Consider the following 21,721-nt stretch of genomic DNA (forward strand, 5'->3'; position numbering starts at 1 on the left):
TGATTCCTGCTTGCTTCTCACTGTATTTGCTTGGTATGTGAATATATGTGTATTTTTTATGTTGTTCACTTTTTTTTTTTTTTTAGAAAGATTTAGTTATTTATTTGAAAGGCAGAGTTACAGAGAGGCAGAGAGAGAGAGGGAGAGGGAGAGGGAGAGGGAGAGGGAGAGGGAGAGATATATATATATATATATATATATATATCTTCTGCTGATTCACTCCCTAGATAGCCACAATGGCTGGAGCTGCGTCATTCTGAAGCCAGGAGGCAGGAACTTCTTCCTAGTCTCCTGCAGGGGCCCAAGGACTTGGGCTGTGCTCTTCTGCTTTCCCAGGCCATAGCAAAGAGCTGGATTGGAGGTAGAGCAGCTGGGACTTGAACTGGCACTCATATGGGATGCTGGCACTGCAAGCAGTGGCTTTACCCGCTATTCCACAGTGCCGCCCCTATATATTTATTATTATCCTTTCTGAATTGTTTATTTCTCTCATACCCAGTGTATTTGCTGGATTTTTTGCTTTTGTTAGGTTGTCTTTTAGTGGATGACTTAAGCTCATTTAGGCTCAGCAGTGCTGAATCAAGAGCATTTATTTATAAATGTTTGTTTATATCATCAGTATATTTAGCCTTGGTTTTGCCATATTGATTTGTATTAAGTTTATTCACGTCTATTTCAATGTAATCTTTTACTGTGTAGTTGATTATATTTGATTTATATGTTTTTTTTTTTTTTGGTGGACTTTAGGGCAGGTTGTATTTCTGTCTAGTGATTAACCTTATGTATACTCCTTTTATTTGTAGCTGTTTTCTAATGGCTGTCAATTATGAGCAATAATGAAATTAGCTTGTAATCCCTTCTTCCTCTTCCCCCTTTTTCTCTCCCAGCATCTAATTCTATTTTATTTTAGTTTAACTTTTTTGAATTTAACTTTTTATTTATGTATTTTACTGCAATGCTGTGGCAACAAAATGACATTCCTGTACCAAAACATATATACACCAACAGTAAGATGTAACTTTTCATTACACCACTGCTAGAATATTTAGCTTTTTGTAGGAAACATAAGCATGTAAGATGGCCACACCAAATAATTTTCTATTTTTTCTTAATCTTAGTTTTCTTAATAAGAATTTTATCAATGCCAATGTTAATAGAGCAGTAAATTATTTGGGTGATGGAGTGTGTGTATGGGAATAATTCAGCTGTGTTATGCTGTAACTGTTATGCTGTAACTGCTAGAATAATCTCACATACACCAAATAGGAGCTGTCACCATAATTAAGAGCTAGTTTCTGTTAGTTGCACAATGATAAAATTCTTTTGAAAATATGGGTCAGTCCCCTTATATGTGAAAGATGCCCTTTCCACTTACACAGAAGTGAAAATATTCAGAAAGTTATTTTTGGGCTTGCTGTGTCAAAAAGTCAACAGTACAAAAACCTAAAGTAAACCTAAAAATTATAATTTTAAAAGTCCAGGGGTGGCTGGCGCCGCAGCTCAATAGGCTAATCCTCCACCTGTGCCCCGGCACTCTGGTTCTAGACCCGGTCAGGGCGCTGGATTCTGTCCCGGTTGCTCCTCTTCCAGGCCAGCTCTCTGCTGTGGCCCGGGAGTGCAGTGGAGGATGGCCCAAGTGCTTGGGCCCTGCACCTGCATGGGAGACCAGGAGAAGCACCTGGCTCCTGCCTTCGGATCAGCGGGGTGCGCTGGCTGCGGCGGCCATTGCGAGTAAACCAATGGAAAAGGAAGACCTTTCTCTCTGTCTCTCTCTCTCTCTCACTGTCCAGCCTGTCAAAAAAAAAAAAAAAAAAAAAAAAAAGTCCAGGGGCTGGCAGGCACTGTGGCATAGTGCATAAAGCCACCACCTGCAATGCTGGCATCCTGTATGGGCACCCGTTCACATCCTGGCTGCTCTACTTCTGATCCAGCTTTCTGCTATGGCCTGGGAAAGCAGTGGGAGATGGCCCAAGTCCTTGGGCCCCTGCATCTGCATGGGAGACCTGGAGGAAGCTCCTGGCTCCTGGCTTTGGATCGTCCCAGCTCTGGCCATTGGGGAGTGAACCAGTGGATGGAAGACCTCTCTCTTCTCTCCCTCTTTGCCTTTGCCACTCTGTTACTCTGCTTTTCAAGTAAATAAAATAATTTTTAAAAAAAGTCTATTAAAGGGTGTCGGCACTGTGGTATAGTGGCTAAAGCCACTGCCTGCAGTGCTGGCATCCCATATGGGCTCCATTTAGAGTTTCGAGCCCCGGCAGCTCTACTTCCAATCTAGCTCTCTGCTATGGTCTGGGATCAGTGCAGCTCTGGCCATTGTGGCCATCTGGGGAGTAACCCAGAGGATGGAAGACTTCTCTCTCTCTCTCTCTCTCTGCCTCTCTATAACTCTGCCTTTCAAATAATAAATCAATCCTTTTAAAAAAAGTCTATTAAAAACAAAAATGTCATGCATTTTTATAATCCATTATGCAGAGGTTTCAAAACTGTTGAAAGAGCATATAATACATATTAGCTTTTATATGCTAATGCACAACTAACAGCAAACTTGATTAGAGTAATAGAACTCTGTCTTAATTACACCTTTATATATCACAGTAGAGAGACAAATGCCACAATATCTGCAGAAACATTCAGTTCTGAGCACTCAAATGGAAGAATAGCTTTGTATTGTAATCCTGCACATATCGAATAACAAAAGAAGAAAATTCTGCAGTCTCATGTTATGAAAAAATGTACTGCTGTAAAATGTTAAGGGGTAAAAGGGTATTATTTATAATGCAAAATAACTCACACTTAGTGAGTTAATTAAAATTGTTAGTAACTATAAAGCAGTCTTTTATTTAAAATAAATAGATTTAAATAAAAATTGATTAAATAAAGTAAAAATCTGTTATTTGAAAGGCAGAGTTACATAGAGGCAGAGGTAGAGAGACAAAGTTCTTCTGGTGTTCTTTACTGTGCCTTTTCCCTTATCAGCATCAAAGATCCACTTATAAAAAGTTCTCTAAATCATTAGAAGAATTGATAATTCACCACATGTCATATATCCTTTTCATAATGAAAGGTTCTTTAAAACTTTGTTGGGGGCCAGCACTGTGGCATAGGGAGTAAGGCTGTCGCCTGCAGTACCGGCATCCCATATGGGTGCTGGTTTGAGTCCCAGCTGCTTCTCTTCTGATCCAGCTCTCTGCTATGGCCTGAGAAAGCAGTAGAAGATGGCCCAAGTCCTTGGGCCCCTGACCTGCATGGGGGACTCGGAAGAAGCTCCTGGCTCCTGGCTTTGGATTGGCTCAGCTCTGGCCATTGCAGCCATTTGGGAGGGAACCAGTGGATGGAAGACTTTCTCTCCTTCTCTGCCTCTGCCTCTCTGTAGCTCTGCTTTTCAAATAAAATAAATAAGATTCCACCATGGCGTACCGTGGCCAGGGCCAGAAAGTGCAGAAGGCGATGGTGCAGCCCATCAACCTCATCTTCAGATACTTGCAAAACCGGTCTCGCATCCAGGTATGGCTCTATGAGCAAGTGAACATTCAGATAGAGGGTTGCATCATTGGTTTCGATGAATACATGAACCTCGTATTAGATGATGCAGGGGAGATCCATTCTAAAACAAAGTCAAGAAAACAACTGGGTCGGATCATGCTAAAAGGAGATGATATTACTTTGCTACAAAGTGTCTCCAACTAGAAAGGATGGATGAAATGAGAAAATACTGAGAAGGCAATGCGGTGTCTTTTGGTTTGTTTTTTAGGTGCCCTTTCATTGCGAGTGTAGGTCCAAAACACTTGTTCATGTTGTTTTTATTACCCTTATGTTATTACAAGAAGACAGTAAATACAGTGGGAATTAAAAAAATAAATAAATAAATCTGAAAAAAAAAAAAAAAAAGAACAAAAAGCTTTGTTGGGCATGTGGTGTAAATGTACAAGTATGTTTCTTTAACATTCCTTCCTGAGGTACCTTTCTCTGAAGGGAGGAGAGAACTTCCACTTTGCTTATGGCCCTGTCTAAATGCTGACAGAGTTTGTGGACTCAGAAAGCTTCCATAGCCTTGACAGTTCATGACAAGAGCATCGGGTGATTGCTGACATCATAAATAAGAGTGTCAATTGTTAAATCAACAACAGGAGTCACTGTACACTTGCTCTACATGTAGGACCTCTGTCCTTAATGAGTTGTTCTATGAGAATTAACTGTAAAACTTGTCTTCAAACAGTACTTTATATTTTTGCATGTCTGTGTGGGTGCAAACTGTTGAAATCTTTACTTAGTATAGAGTTGGTCTTCTGTATATAAAATAATTAAAAATGAATCTTAATGAAGAATGGGATGGGAGAGGGAGTAGGAGGTGGGATGGGATTCAGGGTGGGAGGGCTGGTATGGGGGAAAGAACCACTGTGTTCCTGAAGCTGTACCTATGAAATTTATATTTATTAAATAAAAGCTTTCTTAAAAAAATTCCTTCCTGAAACTTCCAAAATGAACAAAACTAATGAAAAGTAGAAAACAGGTAAAATGTACCACATTTTTAAAAAAAGATTTATTTGTTTGAAAGGCAGAGTTAGAGAGGGAGAGTTAGAGACGGAGAGATCTTGTCTGCTAATTCACTACCCAAATGGCTGCAATGGCTGGGGCTGGGCCATTGCCAGCAGCCTCGAGCTCCATCCAGGTGTCCCACGTTGGTGGAGGGCACCATGTTCTTCGACGGTCTTCTGTTTTTCCTGACACATTAGCAGGGAGCTGGATTGGAAGTGGGGCAGCTGGGACTTGAATTAGTGTCCATATGGGATGCTGTTATCTGAGATGGTGGTTTAACCTGCTCTACCACAACACAGCCCCTCCTATCACATTTTATGAAGCTTACAGTGAAGTGTGGACCCATTTGTGGGAGGATAGTGAAATGTGACATTTTTGCCTGTCTGTGGCTGCGTGCATGCATGTTTTTGCTCATTTTCTGCTGCTGGTAACAGTCCTATAGACTAGGTAAGTCTTCAAGAAAAGAGGCTTGTGTTGGCTCAGAGTTCTGGTCCAAAGTCAAGGTGCTACAGACGGTGATGGCCTCCTTGCTGGTAGTATCCCAAGATGGTGCAGGGCTTTACATGGTGAGAGACAGGGAATATGCGCCTCCTAGTCTCTCTCCCTCTTCTTATGTAGCCACCGATAGTTAATTATGGAGTCTCTGCTCTGAAGACTCTCTCATCCTAGTCACCTCCCAAAGGCCTCACCTTTAAACATCTTCGTTGGATCAAGTGTCCTCCTTCTTAATACCTCAGAATGGGGATTAAACTTCAGCATGAGTTTCCAGTGGTGACAGACCATATCTACCTGTATTAGGAAGGCACCACCCACAGTCTTTATTGGAGAGCTGGGAGCTGCAGAAAGAGTATGCCATTGCCAAGAAGGCACATTCTGGCAGCAACTCATCAGGCCACAAAGTGGCAGGACTGGCTGGGCTGGGCTGGGAGAGGATCATACAGTCTTCCTGTTCTTTGACTTGGCTTCCTACAAGGGAAAGCCTGTGGGGATGACCAGCGGGTATCTGAGCAGGAATTGTTGGTCTCTAAGATGAAGTGTTTCCATGTAAGCTCCCTCTCTCCCACAGTGAACTTTGGGATTGGATGTGTCCCCAGAACAGAGGATTTAATAGGATCAGTGGGGAAGCATAACATATTTGAATTTAGGCACTGACCACCTACTGTTCCTGTGTTAATTCTTTCTTTTTTCTTACTTTAACCATCCAAAGAACTGTACAGCTAGCCCAAGATGTTACACTTATTCAGTATCTCTGTACGTGAGGAGATGGATTATTTAGTTGTTCAGCAATTAGGAGGTCCAGAGAGAACTTTCGTATTCAAGACTAAATATTAGGGGCCAGTGTTGTGGTGTAGCAGGTAAAGCCGCTGCCTGCAATGTCAGCATCCCATATGGGTGCCATTTCGAGTCCCAGCTCCTCCACTTCCAGTCCAGCTCCCTGATAATGTGCCTGGGAAAGCAGTAGGAAATGGCCCAAGTGCTTGGGCCCTTGCATCCATGTGGGAGATCTGGAAGAAGCTCTTGATGTACCTAACTTCAGCCTGGCCCAGCCCCAGTCGTTGTAGCCATTTGGGGAGTGAAGATCTGTCTCTGTCTCTTCTTCTCTCTGTGTAACTCTGACTTTCAAATAACTAAAACAATCTGGGGGCCTGTGCTGTGGCGTAGTGGGTAAAACTGCCGCCTACAGTGCCGGCATCCCATATGGGCACTGGTTCGAGTCCTTGCTGTTCCACTTTGATCAAGCTCTCTGCTATGGCCTGGGAAAGCAGTAGAAGATGGCCCAAGTGCTTAGGCCCCTGTGTCCATGTGGGAGACCTGGAAGAAGCTCCTGGCTCCTGGCTTCGGATAGGCTCAGTTCTGGCTGTTGGGGCCATTTGGGGAGTGAACCAGCAGATGGAAGACTCCCCCCCCCCTCCTCTGTCTAACTGTGCCTTTCAAATAATAAATAAAAATATATATTTTTAAAGATTTATTTTATTTATTTGAAAGAGTTACAGAGAGGTAGAGAGGTAGAGACAGAGAGAGAGGTCTTCCATCTGATGGTTCACACCCCAGATGGCTGCAATGGCCGGAGCTGCGCCGATCCGAAGCCAGGAGCCAGGAGCTTCTTCCAGGTCTCCCACGTGGGTGCAGGGGCTCAAGGACTTGCATCTTCCACTGCTATCCCAGGCCATAGCAGAGAGCTGGATCAGAAGAGGAGCAGCTGGGACTAGAACTGGTGCCCATATAGGATGCCGGTGCTTCAGGCCAGGGCTTTAACCCGCTGCGCCACATCACCGGCCCCAATAAAAATATCTTTTTAAAAAATCTGAAAAAAAAAAAAAAAAAAAAAAAAAAAAGATTGTGTATTAAGCAGAAAGAACCCAGTGTGTGAACTGAGTGGAAAATAAGGAAAGGAGCATGATAAACAAAAGTTGCTGAAAAACATACTTTGGAAGGAGGAGACTTCAGGAATCAGAGAACAATTTTAGAGACCACTATTCTGCTGTCAGGAAATTTAGACAACATGGACTCAGTAAAGTGAAAGAGCAAAGATGTGATTTGAGAGCTTAGAAGGAAGATGTGAAAGTGGGCTGGTACCTGTAAGGAAAGATGTGGAAAGGAAAATAGGAAGTAGACAGACGAGGACAGAAAACTAAAATTACGTCAGAAATGAAACCATGTTGAAAGATGTAAGAGGTAGTACTGGTGCTTCTGAAATTGCAGGTAAGCTTTTGGAACTTAAATAGACCATAGTGGGAAAGAACAGGAGACAGTGGCGATTAGAGAGAAGTTGGAAGCTGTGTGTATTTGTCAGCTTTTTGTTATCACAATGAAATACCAAAGGCGGCCAACTTTATAAAGAGAAGAGGTTTATTTAACTCACGGTTTTAGTGGTTCAAGTCCAAGAGTAGGCGGCTGTATTGGTTTGGCTTCTGAGGAGGGCAACAGGTGGCAGTAGCAGAGCTCGTGTGGGGGAAGAATCCCATGTCCAGCCAGGAAGCAGAGAGAGCAATTAGGTCCAGCTCAGGCTTTTATAAGCAAGCCTTTTGTGAGAACTGCTTCTCAAGGGCATGCTGCCTGCAGTGACCCAAGGGCCTTTCATTAGACCCGTCTCCTGAATGCCATAACTGGATTGTATTTTCACTCTTTACTGATTTATGACTTTAGTGTAAATGTTTACATGAGTTCTGTGACTGATCATATTCAAATGTAGCCAAAGAAATCAGTGAAGACAAAGATGGTGCTGAAACATTCATAAACAAAATAATGTTTTCCGGGAGTAAAAGAAGGGATCACAGTGAGGTAGAAGGAATTCAGTATCACTAAAATGGAAGCATACCTTGGGGAACTACTAACCCGTAAAGTAAAGAATTGTAGACAAAAGCAAGCAGGAAAAAAGGAAACAGACCACGTATAATGAAAAATAAAGCCAAGTTCATGTATTTCGCGTATACATCTTAAACACGTGACATGAAGGTAATTTTGTAAAGTACTTTTGGTGCACTTGTATTTTATTGCCTATCACATGAGGTCAGGTGTAGAATTTTCTATTTATGTTGTCATGTTGGTGCTTGAAATGTTTCAAATTTCAGATTTTTGAATTAGGGATGCTCATCCTGTATGATTCTTTTGATTCATTTAAAATCAAATTTTATCAAGGTATTTCGATTCTTGCAAGTTGATTTTGAGTCCAAAGACTTCTTTGCCTTACATGGTCCAGAGAATCAACTTCCAGAGAATGCTGGAGGCGGAAAGGAGCTGGCACCTGGGGGAGGGAGTCTTCTTTGAGCCTCAATTTTGTGCTGTCCATACCTACTTTGACTTCAGCCCCTCAGTTCCAGTCCTGCAGGTAGTTGGCATCTACCAGTTCTGAGCCTTTGTGATCTGGAGTGTGTGTTGCCTCTGGTGGCTTTCTTATATGTCTGAGGTCATTTGCCATGGATTATCAGCTTTCCAGGGCCAGAATTTTGCTATTGTTTCCTTTTCTGTCTGTCCTTGTGGCTTTTTCTTTTTTTAAGATTAATTTATTTTATCTGAGAGGCAGAGAGAGAGAGAGAGACAGAGAGAGAGATCAGTTGGTCTTCCATCCGATGGTTCACTCCCCAGGTGGCTACAACAGCCTGGAGCTGTGCCAATCCAAAGCCAGGAGCAAGGAGCTTCTTTCAGATCTCCCACACTGGTGCAAGGGCCCAAGGGCTTGGGCCATCTTCTACTGCTTTCCCAGGCCATAGCAGAGAGCTGGATTGGAAGTGGAACAGCTGGGACTCCAACCAGTGCCCATATGGGATGCTGGCACTGCTGGCAGCAGCTTTACCCACAATGCCACAGCGCTGGCCCCTATCCTTGTGGTTTAACAAATATTTACAAAATTTTATGTATGGTATAAATTATTATTATTATTATTATTTGACAGGCAGAGTGGGCAGTGAGAGAGAGAGACAGAGAGAAAGGTCTTCCTTTGCCGTTGGTTCACCCTCCAATGGCTGCTGCGGCCAGTGCGCTGCGGCCGGTGCACCGCGCTGATCCGAAGGCAGGAGCCAAGTGCTTCTCCTGGTCTCCCATGCGGGTGCAGGGCCCAAGCAACTGTGCCATTCTCCACTGCACTCCCTGGCCATAGCAGAGAGCTGGCCTGGAAGAGGGGCAACTGGGACAGAATCTGGCGCCCCAACTGGGACTAGAACCTGGTGTGCTGGCGCCGCAAGGCGGAGGATTAGCCTATTGAGCTGTGGCGCTGGCCTGTATAAATTGTTTTTAAAAAGACTTTTACATTTTCATTTTAAAGGCAGAGAGACAGTGAAATCTTTCCTCTGTTCATTTACTGCCCTTAACAGCCAGAGCCAGGCCATACTGAAGCCAGGAGCCAGAACTGCATCTGGGGCTCCCAAGTAGGTAGCATGAACCCAAGACTGAATCATTTTCTGTTGCCTCCCAGGAAGTTCATCAACAGGGAGTTGGATAGGAAGCAGAGTAGCTGGGATGTGAACCAGGCACTCTGATATGGGATGTGGACCAGGCACTCTGATGATATGGGATGTGGGTGTTCTAAGCAGTGACTTAAGCTGCTGCTACACCACGTGCCTCCCCCCCCCTTTTAAAAAAAAAAAAAGACTTATTTATTTGAAAGGCAGAGTTACAGAGAGTTAAGAGACACAGAGAGAGATCCTCTATCTGCTGGTTCATTCCCCAAATGCCCACAATGGCTGAGCTGGGCCAGCTAGGAGCCAGTATCTTCATCCAGATCTCCCACATGGGTGCTGGGGCCCAAGTACTTGGGCCACCTTCTGCTGCTTTTCCAGGAAAATTAGTAGAAAACTGGATGAAAAATGGAGCAGCCACAACTTGAACTGGAGCTAATTTGGGATGCTGGCAGCACAGGTAGTGTTTTAACCCATGCTTCATACTGTTGGTACCCCTCTGGTTAGCAGGGAGCTGTATTGGAAGTAGGGCAGCTAGGATGCAAACCAGTGCCCATATGGGATGCCATCGTTGTAGTCGGTGGCTTTACCTGCGACACCACCATGCTGCTCCCACCCCAATCACCATTTTAACCTGAAAGAGTTCACTTTATAATGATCAGAGAGGACAGCACTGTGGTATAGCAAGTAAAGCTGCTGCCTGCAGCACCGACATCTCATATGGGTGCTGGTTCAAATCCCAGCAGCTCCACTTCTGATCCAGCTTCCTGCTGATGCTCCTGGAAAAGCAGAAGATGGTCCAAGTGCTTGGGCCCCTGCATCCACATGTAGATTGAGAGGAAACACCTGGCTCTTGGCTTTGATCTGGCCTAGCCCTGGCCCTTGCAGCCTTTTGGGGAGTGAACTGGCTGATGAAAGACCTTTCTCTCTGCCTCCACCTTTGCCTAGCCCTCTCTTTAACTATTTCTAATAAATAAGTAAATCTTTAACAACAACAACAAAAAGAATGCTAGCTACAAAGTGTTTAAAAAATATGTAATGTTCAGAATCCATAAAGGGACTTTATCTCATGATCTTATATTTACCAAATTCCATAGAAGCTCCTCCCCCCAAAAACATTTAGAAGGCGAAATGGGCAAGTATGTTACGTAATGTAAAAATTTAATGGCTGATCAAATAGACAAAAATAATTTGATTTAGGTAAAATAATACATTTAGAAATTCAGACTACTAATTTTTTTCTTGAGAGGCAGAGTTACAGACAGAGGGGGAAAGGCCTTCCATATGCTGGTTCACTCCCCAAATGGCTGCAATGGCTGGAGCTGGGCTGATCCAAAGCCAGGAGCTTCTTCCGGGTCTTCCATGCGAGGGCAGGGGTCCAAGTACTTGGGCTATCTGTTACTGCTTTCCCAGACAATAGCAGAGAGCTGGATCAGAAGAGGAGCAGCTGGAACTAGAACCAGTGCCCATATGGGATGCTGGTGCTGCAGGTGGAGGCTTAGCCCACTATGCCACTGTGCCAGCCCCAAAATTCAGACTTCTTTTTTTTTTTTTTTTTTTTTTAACAGGCAGAGTTAGACAGTGAGAGAGAGAAAGACAGAGAGAAAGGCCATCCTTTTTCTGTTGGTTCACCCCCAAGTGGCTGCTATGGCCGGCGTGCTGCGGCCAGCGCGCTACGCTGATCTGAAGCCAGGAGCCAGGTGCTTCCTCCTGGTCTCCCATGCAGGTGCAAGGCTCAAGTGCAACCATGCAGGTGCACTCCCATGCAGTGGGCCATCCTCCACTGCACTCCCGGGCCACAGCAGAGAGCTTGACTGGAAGAGGAGCAACCGGGACAGAATCTGGTGCCTCAAGTGGGACTAGAACCTGGGGTGCCGGCGCCGCAGGCAGAGGATTAGCCTAGTGAGCTGCGGCACCGGCCAAAATTCATACTTCTATACTGAACTTTTTGTCTTATAAACAGAGACTGCTTGTCTATACAACAGTAAAGAACATTTAAAAAATTGATCATGTGTTAATTTACAGTGCACTGTTTAAGGATTGTGTGTATTCTTTAAAAAAAGTATCATTGGGTACCAGCACTGTGGTGCAGCAGGTTAATCCACTGCCCTGCAGCACCAGTATCCCATATGGGCGCTGGTTCATATCCTGGTTGTTCCACTTCTAATCCAGCTCCCTGCTAATGGCCTGGGAAAGCAGTGGAAGATGGTCCAAGTGCCTGTGCCCCTGCATCCATGTGGGGGACCTCGATGTAGCTCCTGGCTTTGGCCTGGCCTAGCCATTTAGGGAGTGAACCAGTAGATGGATGATCTCACTCTCTCTCTCTCTACCTGTCCTTCTCTCTGTAACTCTGACTTTCAAATAAATAAATGAATGAATAAATGAATAATTAAATATTTTTAAATCATTAAGATCTGGGAACATAGCCCCAGATGTTGCAGACATTTGGGGAGTGAACCATTGTCTGACTGAAGATCTCTTTTTCCGTATCTCTCTTTCTCTATAACTCTACCTTTCAAATAAGTAAGTAAATAAATAAATAAATCTTAAAAAAATCTGGGAACAGTTTCACTTTTATCAAAGCCATATTTAAACTGTGAAAATCTTAGGAGAGATTGAGCTATTCTGGTTGAAATTAGGGTCTCAGTCAAAAGAACCTCCCCACAGGATACAGTTTGAGAACATGGTTTAAAGATGTAGAATGCCTTTTGAAGATGTAACACTTCCACTTTTGAACATAAATTAATTGAGCTTACATTGTCACCTTCTGCTCAAGACACATGGTTGTAGGAGGAATTTTAATTATATATAAATATATAATTATATATAAATATGTTGATTAATTCTCCTGACTTTGCAGAATTGAAAAGTCTACTTATTACTGCTGGTGAAATAATGTCATTTAACAAGAAGAGTGAAAGAGTCTTTGTATAGAGCTCCAAAATGGGGCAGATAAGCATATTTGTGTTTACAGAAATAAACAGTGGGAAGATGAATAGTAGGAGAACCTGGGTGGAAGGCAGAAGTGGGTGGATGGGTGCAAAATTGGGAGTGAGATTTCTTAATGGACCCAAAAAGTATTGCTTTGAATAGTGAACTGTGAGACCATATTTGTTTGAAAGGCGAGGTGCAATTCTTGATAGTGCTTTCTGCAGCTGTTGATTCTGCTTGATAGCTTTCCCTTTTCTGATTTTTTTTTTCCAATTTAAAGGCAGACTTCGAGAGGGAGAAGGAGAGGGGGAGGGAGAGGGAGAAAGAGGGAGAGGGAGGGAGTGACAGAGAGGGAGAGGTCTTCTATCTGCTGGCTCACTCCCCAAATGGCCGCAGTGGCTGGAACAGGGCTGATCCAAAGCCAGGAGCCAGGAGCTTCTTCCTGGTCTCCCACATTGATGCTAGGGCCCAGATATTTGGGCCATCCTCCACTCCCTTCCCAGGTGTACCAGAGGGAGTTAGATAGGAAGTGGAGCAGCCAGGACTCCAACCTGGGCCCATATGGGAAAATGGTACTACAGGTGGTAGCTTAACTTGGCACATTAGCAGAGAGCTGGATCAGAAGAGGAGCAGCCAGGACAAGAACTGGTGCCCATATGGGATGCCTACACCACAGGCAGAAGCTTAGTCTACTACACCATAGCATCGGCTCCAAGATGGTTTTTATATAGATTTGAAAATGGCTGGCTTTAGTATGGTAGTGTTTGTATAGCTTGTGTTAAAGTTGATGATCTTGGGGCCCGGTGCTGTGGCGCCGCGAGTTAATGCCCTGGGCTGAAGTGCCGGCATCCCATATGGGTGCTGGTTAGTCCCGGCTGTTCCTCTTCCTATCCAGCTCTCTGCTATGGCCTGGGATAGCAGTAGAGGATGGCCCAAATCCTTGGGCCACTACACCCATGTGGGAGACCTGGAAGAAGCTTCTGGCTTCAGATCGGTGCAGCTCTGGCCATTGTGGCCATCTGGGAAGTGAACCAGTGGATGGAGGACCTCTCTCTGTCTCTGCCTCTTTCTCTGTAACTCTTTCAAATAAATAAAATAAATCTTAAAAATAAAAGTTGATGATCTTCAATGCTTGTGCGTGTATGTGTATGTGTGTGTGTGTGTGTTACATATACACACACACAAACATGTTGGGAAAAAATTGATTAATGTAGTTCTTCTCTGGAGATAATGAGCTGCTTAGCCTGACCTTCTAGAGTAGAGGCAAAAAAACTAATTTAATGAGCCTGATCCAATAAAGCCAACCAGGATTCCTTGGGTCTTCAGGCCTTTTCATCACGTTTCTATGACCAGGCAGAAGAGGAGCTGCCAAGATCACTAGAAAGCTGGAGAAGGAGAAGAAATGCTTGAAGAAGGAAAAGAAGTGCTTGGCTGCACTCGCTTGGCGTTTTTGGGAGACAGCACTATCCATGAGGAGTAATGGGAGGTTCATGAAAAACCCAGAAAGAAGAAAAAGCAGAAGCCACAGGAAGCTCCTCGGGAGAATGGAATGGAAGAACCATCTATCTCTTTCTCCAAACCCAAGAAAAAGGAAGCTTTTTTTCCAAGGAGGAGCTGGTTAGTAGTGATCAGAGGAGACAGGTGGCAGTGTAAGCCCTCCCAAGAAGAGACCCTAGGCCCAGGAGGAAATGGCAAATGATGCAGAAGAGGTGGGTAGCTAGTTGGTCTCCAAGAAAAAGAGTAAATTCTCTTCCGGGGAGGAGCCTGTTAGCAGTGACCCTGAAGAGGCTGCTGGCAGAGAAGAGCCGCACCAAGAAAAAGAACAAGCTCTACAAAGCATCCCAGGAAAATTAGCACGGACATTCTGCACCCCAAGGCAACCTTTACCAACTTGTGACCTCACTACATTAAAACAAATTTCATGCACCTCCCAAACCCCCACTTACATACAAAAGTAGTTCTTCATTGGGGCTGGTGCTGTGGCATAGCGGGTTAAGCCACCTCCTGCAGCACCAACATCCCATGTGGGTGTCGGTTCGAGTCTCGGCTGCTGCACTTCCAATCCAGCTCCCAGCTAATGCACTTGGAAAAGCAGCAGCAGATGGCCTGCACCTGTTTGGGAGACCTGGAAGAAACTCCTGGCTTCAACCTGGCCCAGCCCTGGCTGTTGTGGCCATTTGGGGAGTGAACCAACGGATGGAAGACTTCTATCTCTTTATCTCTGCCTCTCCCACTCTGTAACTCAATCTTTCAAATAAATACATATTTTTTAAACAAAGTAGTTCTTCCCATTTGATGATGCTGAAAGAGAAACAGAATGAAATTGTATTATATGGAGGAACTTTCAAAGTAGGAACATAAGGGAAGGAAATTATTTAGGAAAATATTTGTAGATTTGATTACCTAGACTCTTTAAAAATAATTTAATTTCAGGGAATGTGAAGTCATGCACCACGTAATGATGTTTTGGTCAGCAACAGATTGCATATTTGACAGTGGTCCCCAAGGTAATACCACTTAGCAATGCTGTTAGCCATCTTAGTTTGTGTAATTGCCCTCTATGATTTCTCACAGTGATGAAATCAGCTAATAACACTGTGACAGCCCATCTCCATCCTTAAAGCATTGCATGACTGTAACTCATATTAGCAACATACTGGGAAAAATTAGCAGTATATATTGCTTGTATATAAGCAAGCATTGATACCCTCAGTGTGTAAGAGTTCACTCAGACTGGCAAGAAGACACTAAAGTGCTAGTAGAAAAACTATCTAAGGATAACTATGAAATAAATAGAGATTGGGGCAGTGCTGTTGTGCAGCAGGTTAACGCTCTGGCTTGAAGCGCCAGCATCCCATATGGGCACCAGTTTGAGACCCAGCTATTCCACTTCCCATCCAGCTCTCTACTATGGCCTGGAAAAGCAGTGGAAGATGGCCTAAGCCTTGGGCCCCTGCACCCACGTGGGAGACCTATAAGAAGCTCCTGGCTCCTGGCTTTGGATTGATGCAGCTCTGGCCATTGAGGCCAACTGGGGAGTGAACCAGCAGATGGAAGACCTCTCTCTCTCTCTCTCTCTCTCTCTCTCTCTGGCTCTCCTCTCTCTGTAACTCAGACTTTCAAATAAATAAATAAATCTTAAAAAAAAAAAAAAGAGGGCCGGTGCCGTGGCTCACTTGGTTCATCCTCCGCCTGCAGCGCCGGCATCCCGTATGGGCACTGGGTTCTAGTCCTGGTTGCTCCTCTTCCAGTCCAGCTCTCTGCTGTGGCCTGGGAAGGCAGTGGAGGATGGCCCAAATGCTTGGGCCCCTGCACCGCATGGGATACCACTGCTACAGTGTTGTCCCCCAGAAATTTACTATTTGGGTAGTAGGGTATATGCATTTAAAATTTGGGTAGCTAATGTGAAATTTACTATTATAATGGATCTTCAGCCTTTTACTACCACTGCTATATGGCTTTACATATATGGCTTGCTTCGGATCGGTGTAGATCTGGCTATAGCGGCCATTTGGGGGGTGAACCAAAGGAAGGAAGACCTTTCTCTGTGTCTCTCTCACTGTCTATCTGTCAAATAAATTAAAAAAAAAATAGAGATTAGTACACATGTAATATTCAGTAGTAAGTAAGTACTAAAGTTACTGAACAATGAGATTCTGCTTCTACTTTGAATTCAGAAATACTTTCCAAAAACTGTTAAAATCACTGATGTAGCTAGAGATTGTTTTCTGCATTTCACAGATAAATAAACTGAGATATGACAGGATTAATTTACTAGCCTTAAATCACATAGGAAGTGTTGAAATTTCAACCCAGCATTGTGGTCCTAGTAAATGCATCACATCATAAATACATACTGTTTGTAACTACTTTTAAACCATATTAGACATCTGTTAATGGCAGTAACTCTAATCTTTTTTGATGCTTACATAGCATTTTTGAATGGGTGTGAATTTAGTATATCTGCTATTTTGAGTGTTTCCATTTTTTTGTTCTTGTATACATGTAAAAATACTTTGTGCTGTCAATTCCTAGAAATTTACTATTTGTTTTTTCTTAATTTTTATTTATTTGAAAGGCAGAGTGAAAGAGAGAGAAAGAGATCTTTTTTTTTTTTTAAAAGATTTATTTATTTATTTGAAAGTCAGAGTTACACAGAGAGAGAAGAGGCTAACAGAGAGAGGTCTTCCTTCTGCTGGTACACTCCCCAGTTGGCTGCAATGGCTGGAGCTGTCCCGATCTGAAGCAAGGAGCCAGGAGCCTTCTCCAGGTCTCCCATGTGGGTGCAGGGGCCCAAGGACTTGGGCCATCTTCCACTGCCTTCCTAGGCCACAGCAGAGAGCTGGATCAGAAGTGGAGCAGCTGGGACTCGAACCGGTGTCCATATGGGATGGAAGCACTGCAGGCAGCAGCTTTACCCGCCATGCTACAGTGCTGTCCCCCAGAAATTTACTATTTGGGTAATAGGGTATATGCATTTAAAATTTGGGTAGCTAATGTGAAACTTACTATTATAATGGATCTTCAGCCTTTTACTACCACTGCTATATGGCTTTACAAACATTTGCAATATTGACCCAGATTTTGAGTGGTTTTTTATTAAATTTATGGGTTGATTTAGTGCTAATTGATGTTTCTTTTAAAAATAATCTTTCTTTATAAGATTTATCATTTTTGTCTGCTGTTGATTGGAAGATTCTTCACACACATCATCTAGTTTATTCCCAAGGATAATATATTTTGTTGACTTGCTTTTTGAATGGGATCTTTTAATTTAGTGTATGTTCTTAGTTGTTAGATAGGAAAGTGTCAATTTTTGTCTTCCTTTAGTAACTGGTTATCTGAATTCCCTTATTGCTTTTAGTTTTCTTTCTTTCTTTCTTTTTTTTTTTTTTTTACTTAACTTCCTTAGGTAGTCTAGCTGTTATGGTTGGGATAATAGATTGTTTCCCAAAGGCCCACATACTAGGGGCTTGGTCCCCAAAGTCTTATGTCAGTGGTTAATGGATTGATTGATAATGGTTAATGGATTAAAAAGGAGACTTGATGTAATTATGGCATCTAGGGGTGCACCCAGTGGAAGGTCCTTGAGTCACTGGGTGAGCCTTGGGGAGTGAATTCTCGTCAGAGGGTTGGTTGTAAAGCTGAATTGGGCCTCCCCTGCTCTCTCTGCTTCTTGGCTCTCCCTGTGCTCCTCTCTCATATGTCACGCCATGCATTTCCCTCAGTAGACACCAGACCAGTGGGTCTGCCCAGTGTTAGGCTCTGAACTTCAAAAATGGTGAGCTAAAATAAACTTCTCTCCTTCCTGAATAGCTTCTTTTAAAGTAATGACAAGCTGAGTAATACACTAGGTAGAGTTATCGTTTCTAAATGATCAAAGTTTTGCCTTCTCATTCCCAGTATCTGTTTTATTTAGTTTTTCTGTGATTTGTAATATCTAGTCCTTCCAATACAATATTAAATGGGAATAATGATTGAGAGTCTCCTTGGCTTGGTTCTGTCTTTAACAGGGATGCCTTTTTATTTATTTATTTTTAGTTTTTAAAAATATTTATTTATTTATTTGTGGGGCAGAGTTACAGAGAGAGAGGGAGAGACAGAGATCTTTCATCTGTAGGTTCACTCCCGAAATGGCTTCAACTGTTGGAGCTTGACTGATCTAAAGCCAGGACCCAGGAGCTTCTTCTGGGTCTCCCACGTGGGTACAGGAGCCCAAGCACTTCAGCCATCTTCTACTGCTGTCCCAGGTGCATTAGCAGAGAGGTGGGTTGGAAGTGGAGCATCTGAGACTTGAACTGCTGCACATAGTGCTGGCCCTACAGGATGCTTTTAATGTTTCATTATTTTTTAGTTTGAGAGATTCTTTCCCTAACCCTCTGCCTTTTCTAAGAAGTAAATGTTTCTGTTTTAAACTTTTCATTAGGAAGTTCAGCCTGGACTCTCCCTAACCACCATTACTTCTTTATTTTTATTTTTGTTTTAAAAATTTATTTGTTTGAAAGGCAGAGTTACACAGAGAGGAGACAGAGAGAGAGAGAGAGAGAGAGAGAGAGAGAGATTCCAACTGCTGGTTCAGACCCAAATAGCTGCAACGTCTAAGGCTGGGCCAGGCAGAAGCCAGGAGCCTAGAATTCCATCCATGTCTCCCATGTGAGTGACAGGGGTCCAAGCACTTGGGCCATCCTCTGTTGTTTTCCCAGGTACATTAGCAGGAGCTGGATCTGAAGTGGAGCAGCCAAGATTTGAATCGGTGCTCATATGGGATGTAGGCATTGTGGGACAAAGCCTCCCCCTTAACTACATGAATACTTTGAGTTGAAAAGCACTTCTACATTCTTTTCCACACAATACCTTCAACACACATTGTTTAAATAATAAGACAAAATTGATACATTTGAGTCTTTTCTTCAGAACTTCTGACCGGTATTAAACTTCAGCATTATTTCATTTGGTAAATGTGGTGAGTGGTAGAAGATTTTGTAAGAATGTGGACATGCCATTGGGAGCTTGCGTTATATAGAAATGTTAATGGTGAGCACATGTGGTGTAGTGTAGGTCAGTGATTCCAAGCTGGTTGACTGTCAGAACCATGGTGGATGTCCATTCTTGTCTTCTGGAGATTGCCGTCAATGAGCCTTGCACAGGCCCTGGGAATCTGTACTGGAGGGGCTTCTCAGCTGGAGCTGATTCTTCGTGAATGCCTATCCAGATGACTTTAAACTTGCCTTCCAGAGGCAGTAGTCCATGCTACAACTGAAAACTTGATTTTGAAGTTATCTTTGTCATAGGTAAACATTTTTTTGAAGATTTATTTTTTTACTTAAAAAGTTAGGTAAATTTTTTTTTTTTTTTTTTTTTTTTTTTTTTTTTTTTACAGGCAGAGTGGACAGTGAGAGAGAGAGACAGAGAGAAAGGTCTTCCTTTTGCCGTTGGTTCACCCTCCAATGGCCGCCGCGGTTGGTGCGCTGCGACTGGTGCACCGCGCTGATCCGATGGCAGGAGCAAGGGGCTTCTCCTGGTCTCCCATGGGGTGCAGGGCCCAAGCACTTGGGCCATCCTCCACTGCACTCCCTGGCCACAGCAGAGAGCTGGCCTGGAAGGGGGGCAACCGGGACAGAATCCGGTGCCCCGACCGGGACTAGAACCCGGTGTGCTGGCGCCGCAAGGCGGAGGATTAGCCTAGTGAGCCGCGGCGCCGGCCAAAAGTTAGGTAAAATTTTGAGAAAACACTTTGAGGCTGAGGGCCAAAAGTGTTTGGCCCCAACCTGGTACCCTCAGTGACTAATGCAGTGCCTGCTACATAGTTTCTAGCTAGTAAACTGGTTGAAATAAGGTTTTCAGAAATGGTGTATTGGAGGAGTAGTCTCCATATGTAAGAATTATGTTTTGCTTGTTGATTATTTTTGGGTCCTGCTCTTGATGTCTTTGAACTGTTACAAGCTCATCTCTAAGGCAGCATACTAATATAGCATTGGATTATCCTCCTAGGAAAGAATTTGAGAATGTGTACTTTTTAGGTTACATTTTCAGTGCTTGCTATGAGCCTGTGTTGATGCAGATTTTATTAAAAATTTGAACTAGAATGTCTCTTTTTGAACTGTGTAATTTGACATTCATTACATTGTAATTATTTAGTATAACAAAACCTCAAGTGTATTTGTTAAAATATGTTTATATGGAAAAACAAAAATTAAAAGATATGAAATTACAATAAAGTGATCTGAATAGTTTGTGCCTTTTAAAAAATGGCTTCAGTTCTGCTAATAGGGAGAGGGAATATTTCATAGCAAGTTGTTCGTACATGAGAATATGAATGTTTCTTCATGTTGCTTTGTGGCAGTCACAAAAATCATTGTTTGCTCAGTGTTACTGGGCAACTCTGTGACTGAGGTCTCCTTTCAAGATTCTTCTTTCTAAAAGAATGCTGTGGCTTCAGAATCTGAGTATTTCAGCACCTGTTGCTGAGTGGCATCATCAGTATTTAGATGAGTTGAGGAGTTGTGGACCCAAGTACTAGAGTCCCTGATACTCATGTGGGAGACCTGGATGGAGTTGCTGGTTGCTGGTTTCAGCTTAGTCCAGCTGCAGCCCCTGACCCCAACTGAGCATTTAAGGAGTGAATCAGCAGAAGAAAGAGCCTCTGTCTCTGTCTCTCTTTCAAATGAAAGAATGAATGAATAAAATTTAAAGAGCTGGAAGGGAGAGGAGACTAGTTGTTGCAGGGTGTCTGGTCCCTACTGGAGTTGCCATTCATGTGTGCATTTCATTTCCACCACTGTACAAATTAGACTCTGGTATACAGCAGACAGAATGAGTACTGAGGACACAGGGCACATGGATTCTTCTTTTTTCAACTTTTCCAAATTTGAATAAGTGAATATTTCAAATACACAGAAAAATTAGAAACTAAAAATTGTATAGACAGCATTGTTTTAACGTTTTTATGTATGTTTGCTCACTCTCTTCATAGTAATCCTAGCTTGTATTATTATTCCCATTTTACAGATGGGGAGACGTACACATAGGTAAAGTGACTTGCCCGAAGTTATGATTTTGCCAAATAGAAGAGCTGGGAATTGAATCCAGGCAGTCTGGTGCCAAAGTGCATTGTCTTATCTCATACAACATACTTAAAATACGAAAATAATATAGTAAACGTGACTGATACTTAGCACCTAACTTTAGTAAATGTTAATGGTGTGCCATCTTTTTTCAGTTTTTTTTTTTTTTAAATTAAACATCCCAGATAGGTGTTTCCTCATCTATAAGGAGGAGATTATATTAGGTGATGTCTGTTGTCTTTTCTGTTTTTCGTTGCATCTAACTTTTTTTCTTACCTTCAGTGTCCCCCTCTCAAACTTTGACCCTTTCCCCAGCACTTTGACAGTGATTACCTTTCTTTACATCTGGAAGAATTCACTCAGCAGATATTACGGAATATCTGCCATGTGCTAGGTACAGTGCCAGGAGGTACAGATGGAACCATGAAAGAGCACCCAATTCAAGTCATCCCAGGACTCATACCCTAGCTATGTGGGCAGGTGAATTTACTTAAGTGCAAGGTGCACATTCTTGGGGGGCAATGGGTGATGTGCCTTGTTAGAAACACAAAGATTCAGATCAGCATTTAGCTTGGTGGTTAAATGCCTGCATCCCACATGGGAGTGCCTGGTTCAATACCTTTCTCTGGCTCCTGACTCCAGCAGCCGGCTAATGCAGACCCAGGAGGACAGCTGTGATGGCTGAAGTAACTGGGTTCCTGCCACCCTTGTGAGTGAACAGGATTGAGTTCTTGGTTCCCTGCTCTGACTTCAACTCAGCCTTGACCATTACAGGCATTTGGGCAGTGAGCCAGC

At 43.2% G+C, this 21,721-nt stretch overlaps 2 protein-coding genes and 1 non-coding gene across 11 annotated transcripts in view; all 3 read left to right on the plus strand.

The window, feature by feature from the left end:
- ACTR3B (actin related protein 3B) overlaps positions 1 to 21,721 on the plus strand; it is a 132,551-nt gene that overhangs the window by 14,189 nt on the left and 96,641 nt on the right. The window lies entirely within an intron of this gene.
- On the plus strand, positions 3,380 to 3,822 carry LOC133761147 (small nuclear ribonucleoprotein E-like). Its single transcript, XM_062193814.1, has one exon. The coding sequence runs from the start codon at positions 3,409 to 3,411 to the stop codon at positions 3,685 to 3,687; it is 279 nt and encodes a 92-aa protein (XP_062049798.1). The 5' UTR covers positions 3,380 to 3,408; the 3' UTR covers positions 3,688 to 3,822.
- Positions 13,585 to 13,655, plus strand: LOC133761314 (small nucleolar RNA SNORD57). Its single transcript, XR_009866117.1, has one exon. It is a non-coding gene; the product is annotated as a small nucleolar RNA SNORD57 (small nucleolar RNA).

Source organism: Lepus europaeus, chromosome 5 (genome assembly GCF_033115175.1).
Source record: "Lepus europaeus isolate LE1 chromosome 5, mLepTim1.pri, whole genome shotgun sequence".
In the NCBI taxonomy this organism is placed as follows: Eukaryota; Metazoa; Chordata; class Mammalia; order Lagomorpha; family Leporidae; genus Lepus; species Lepus europaeus.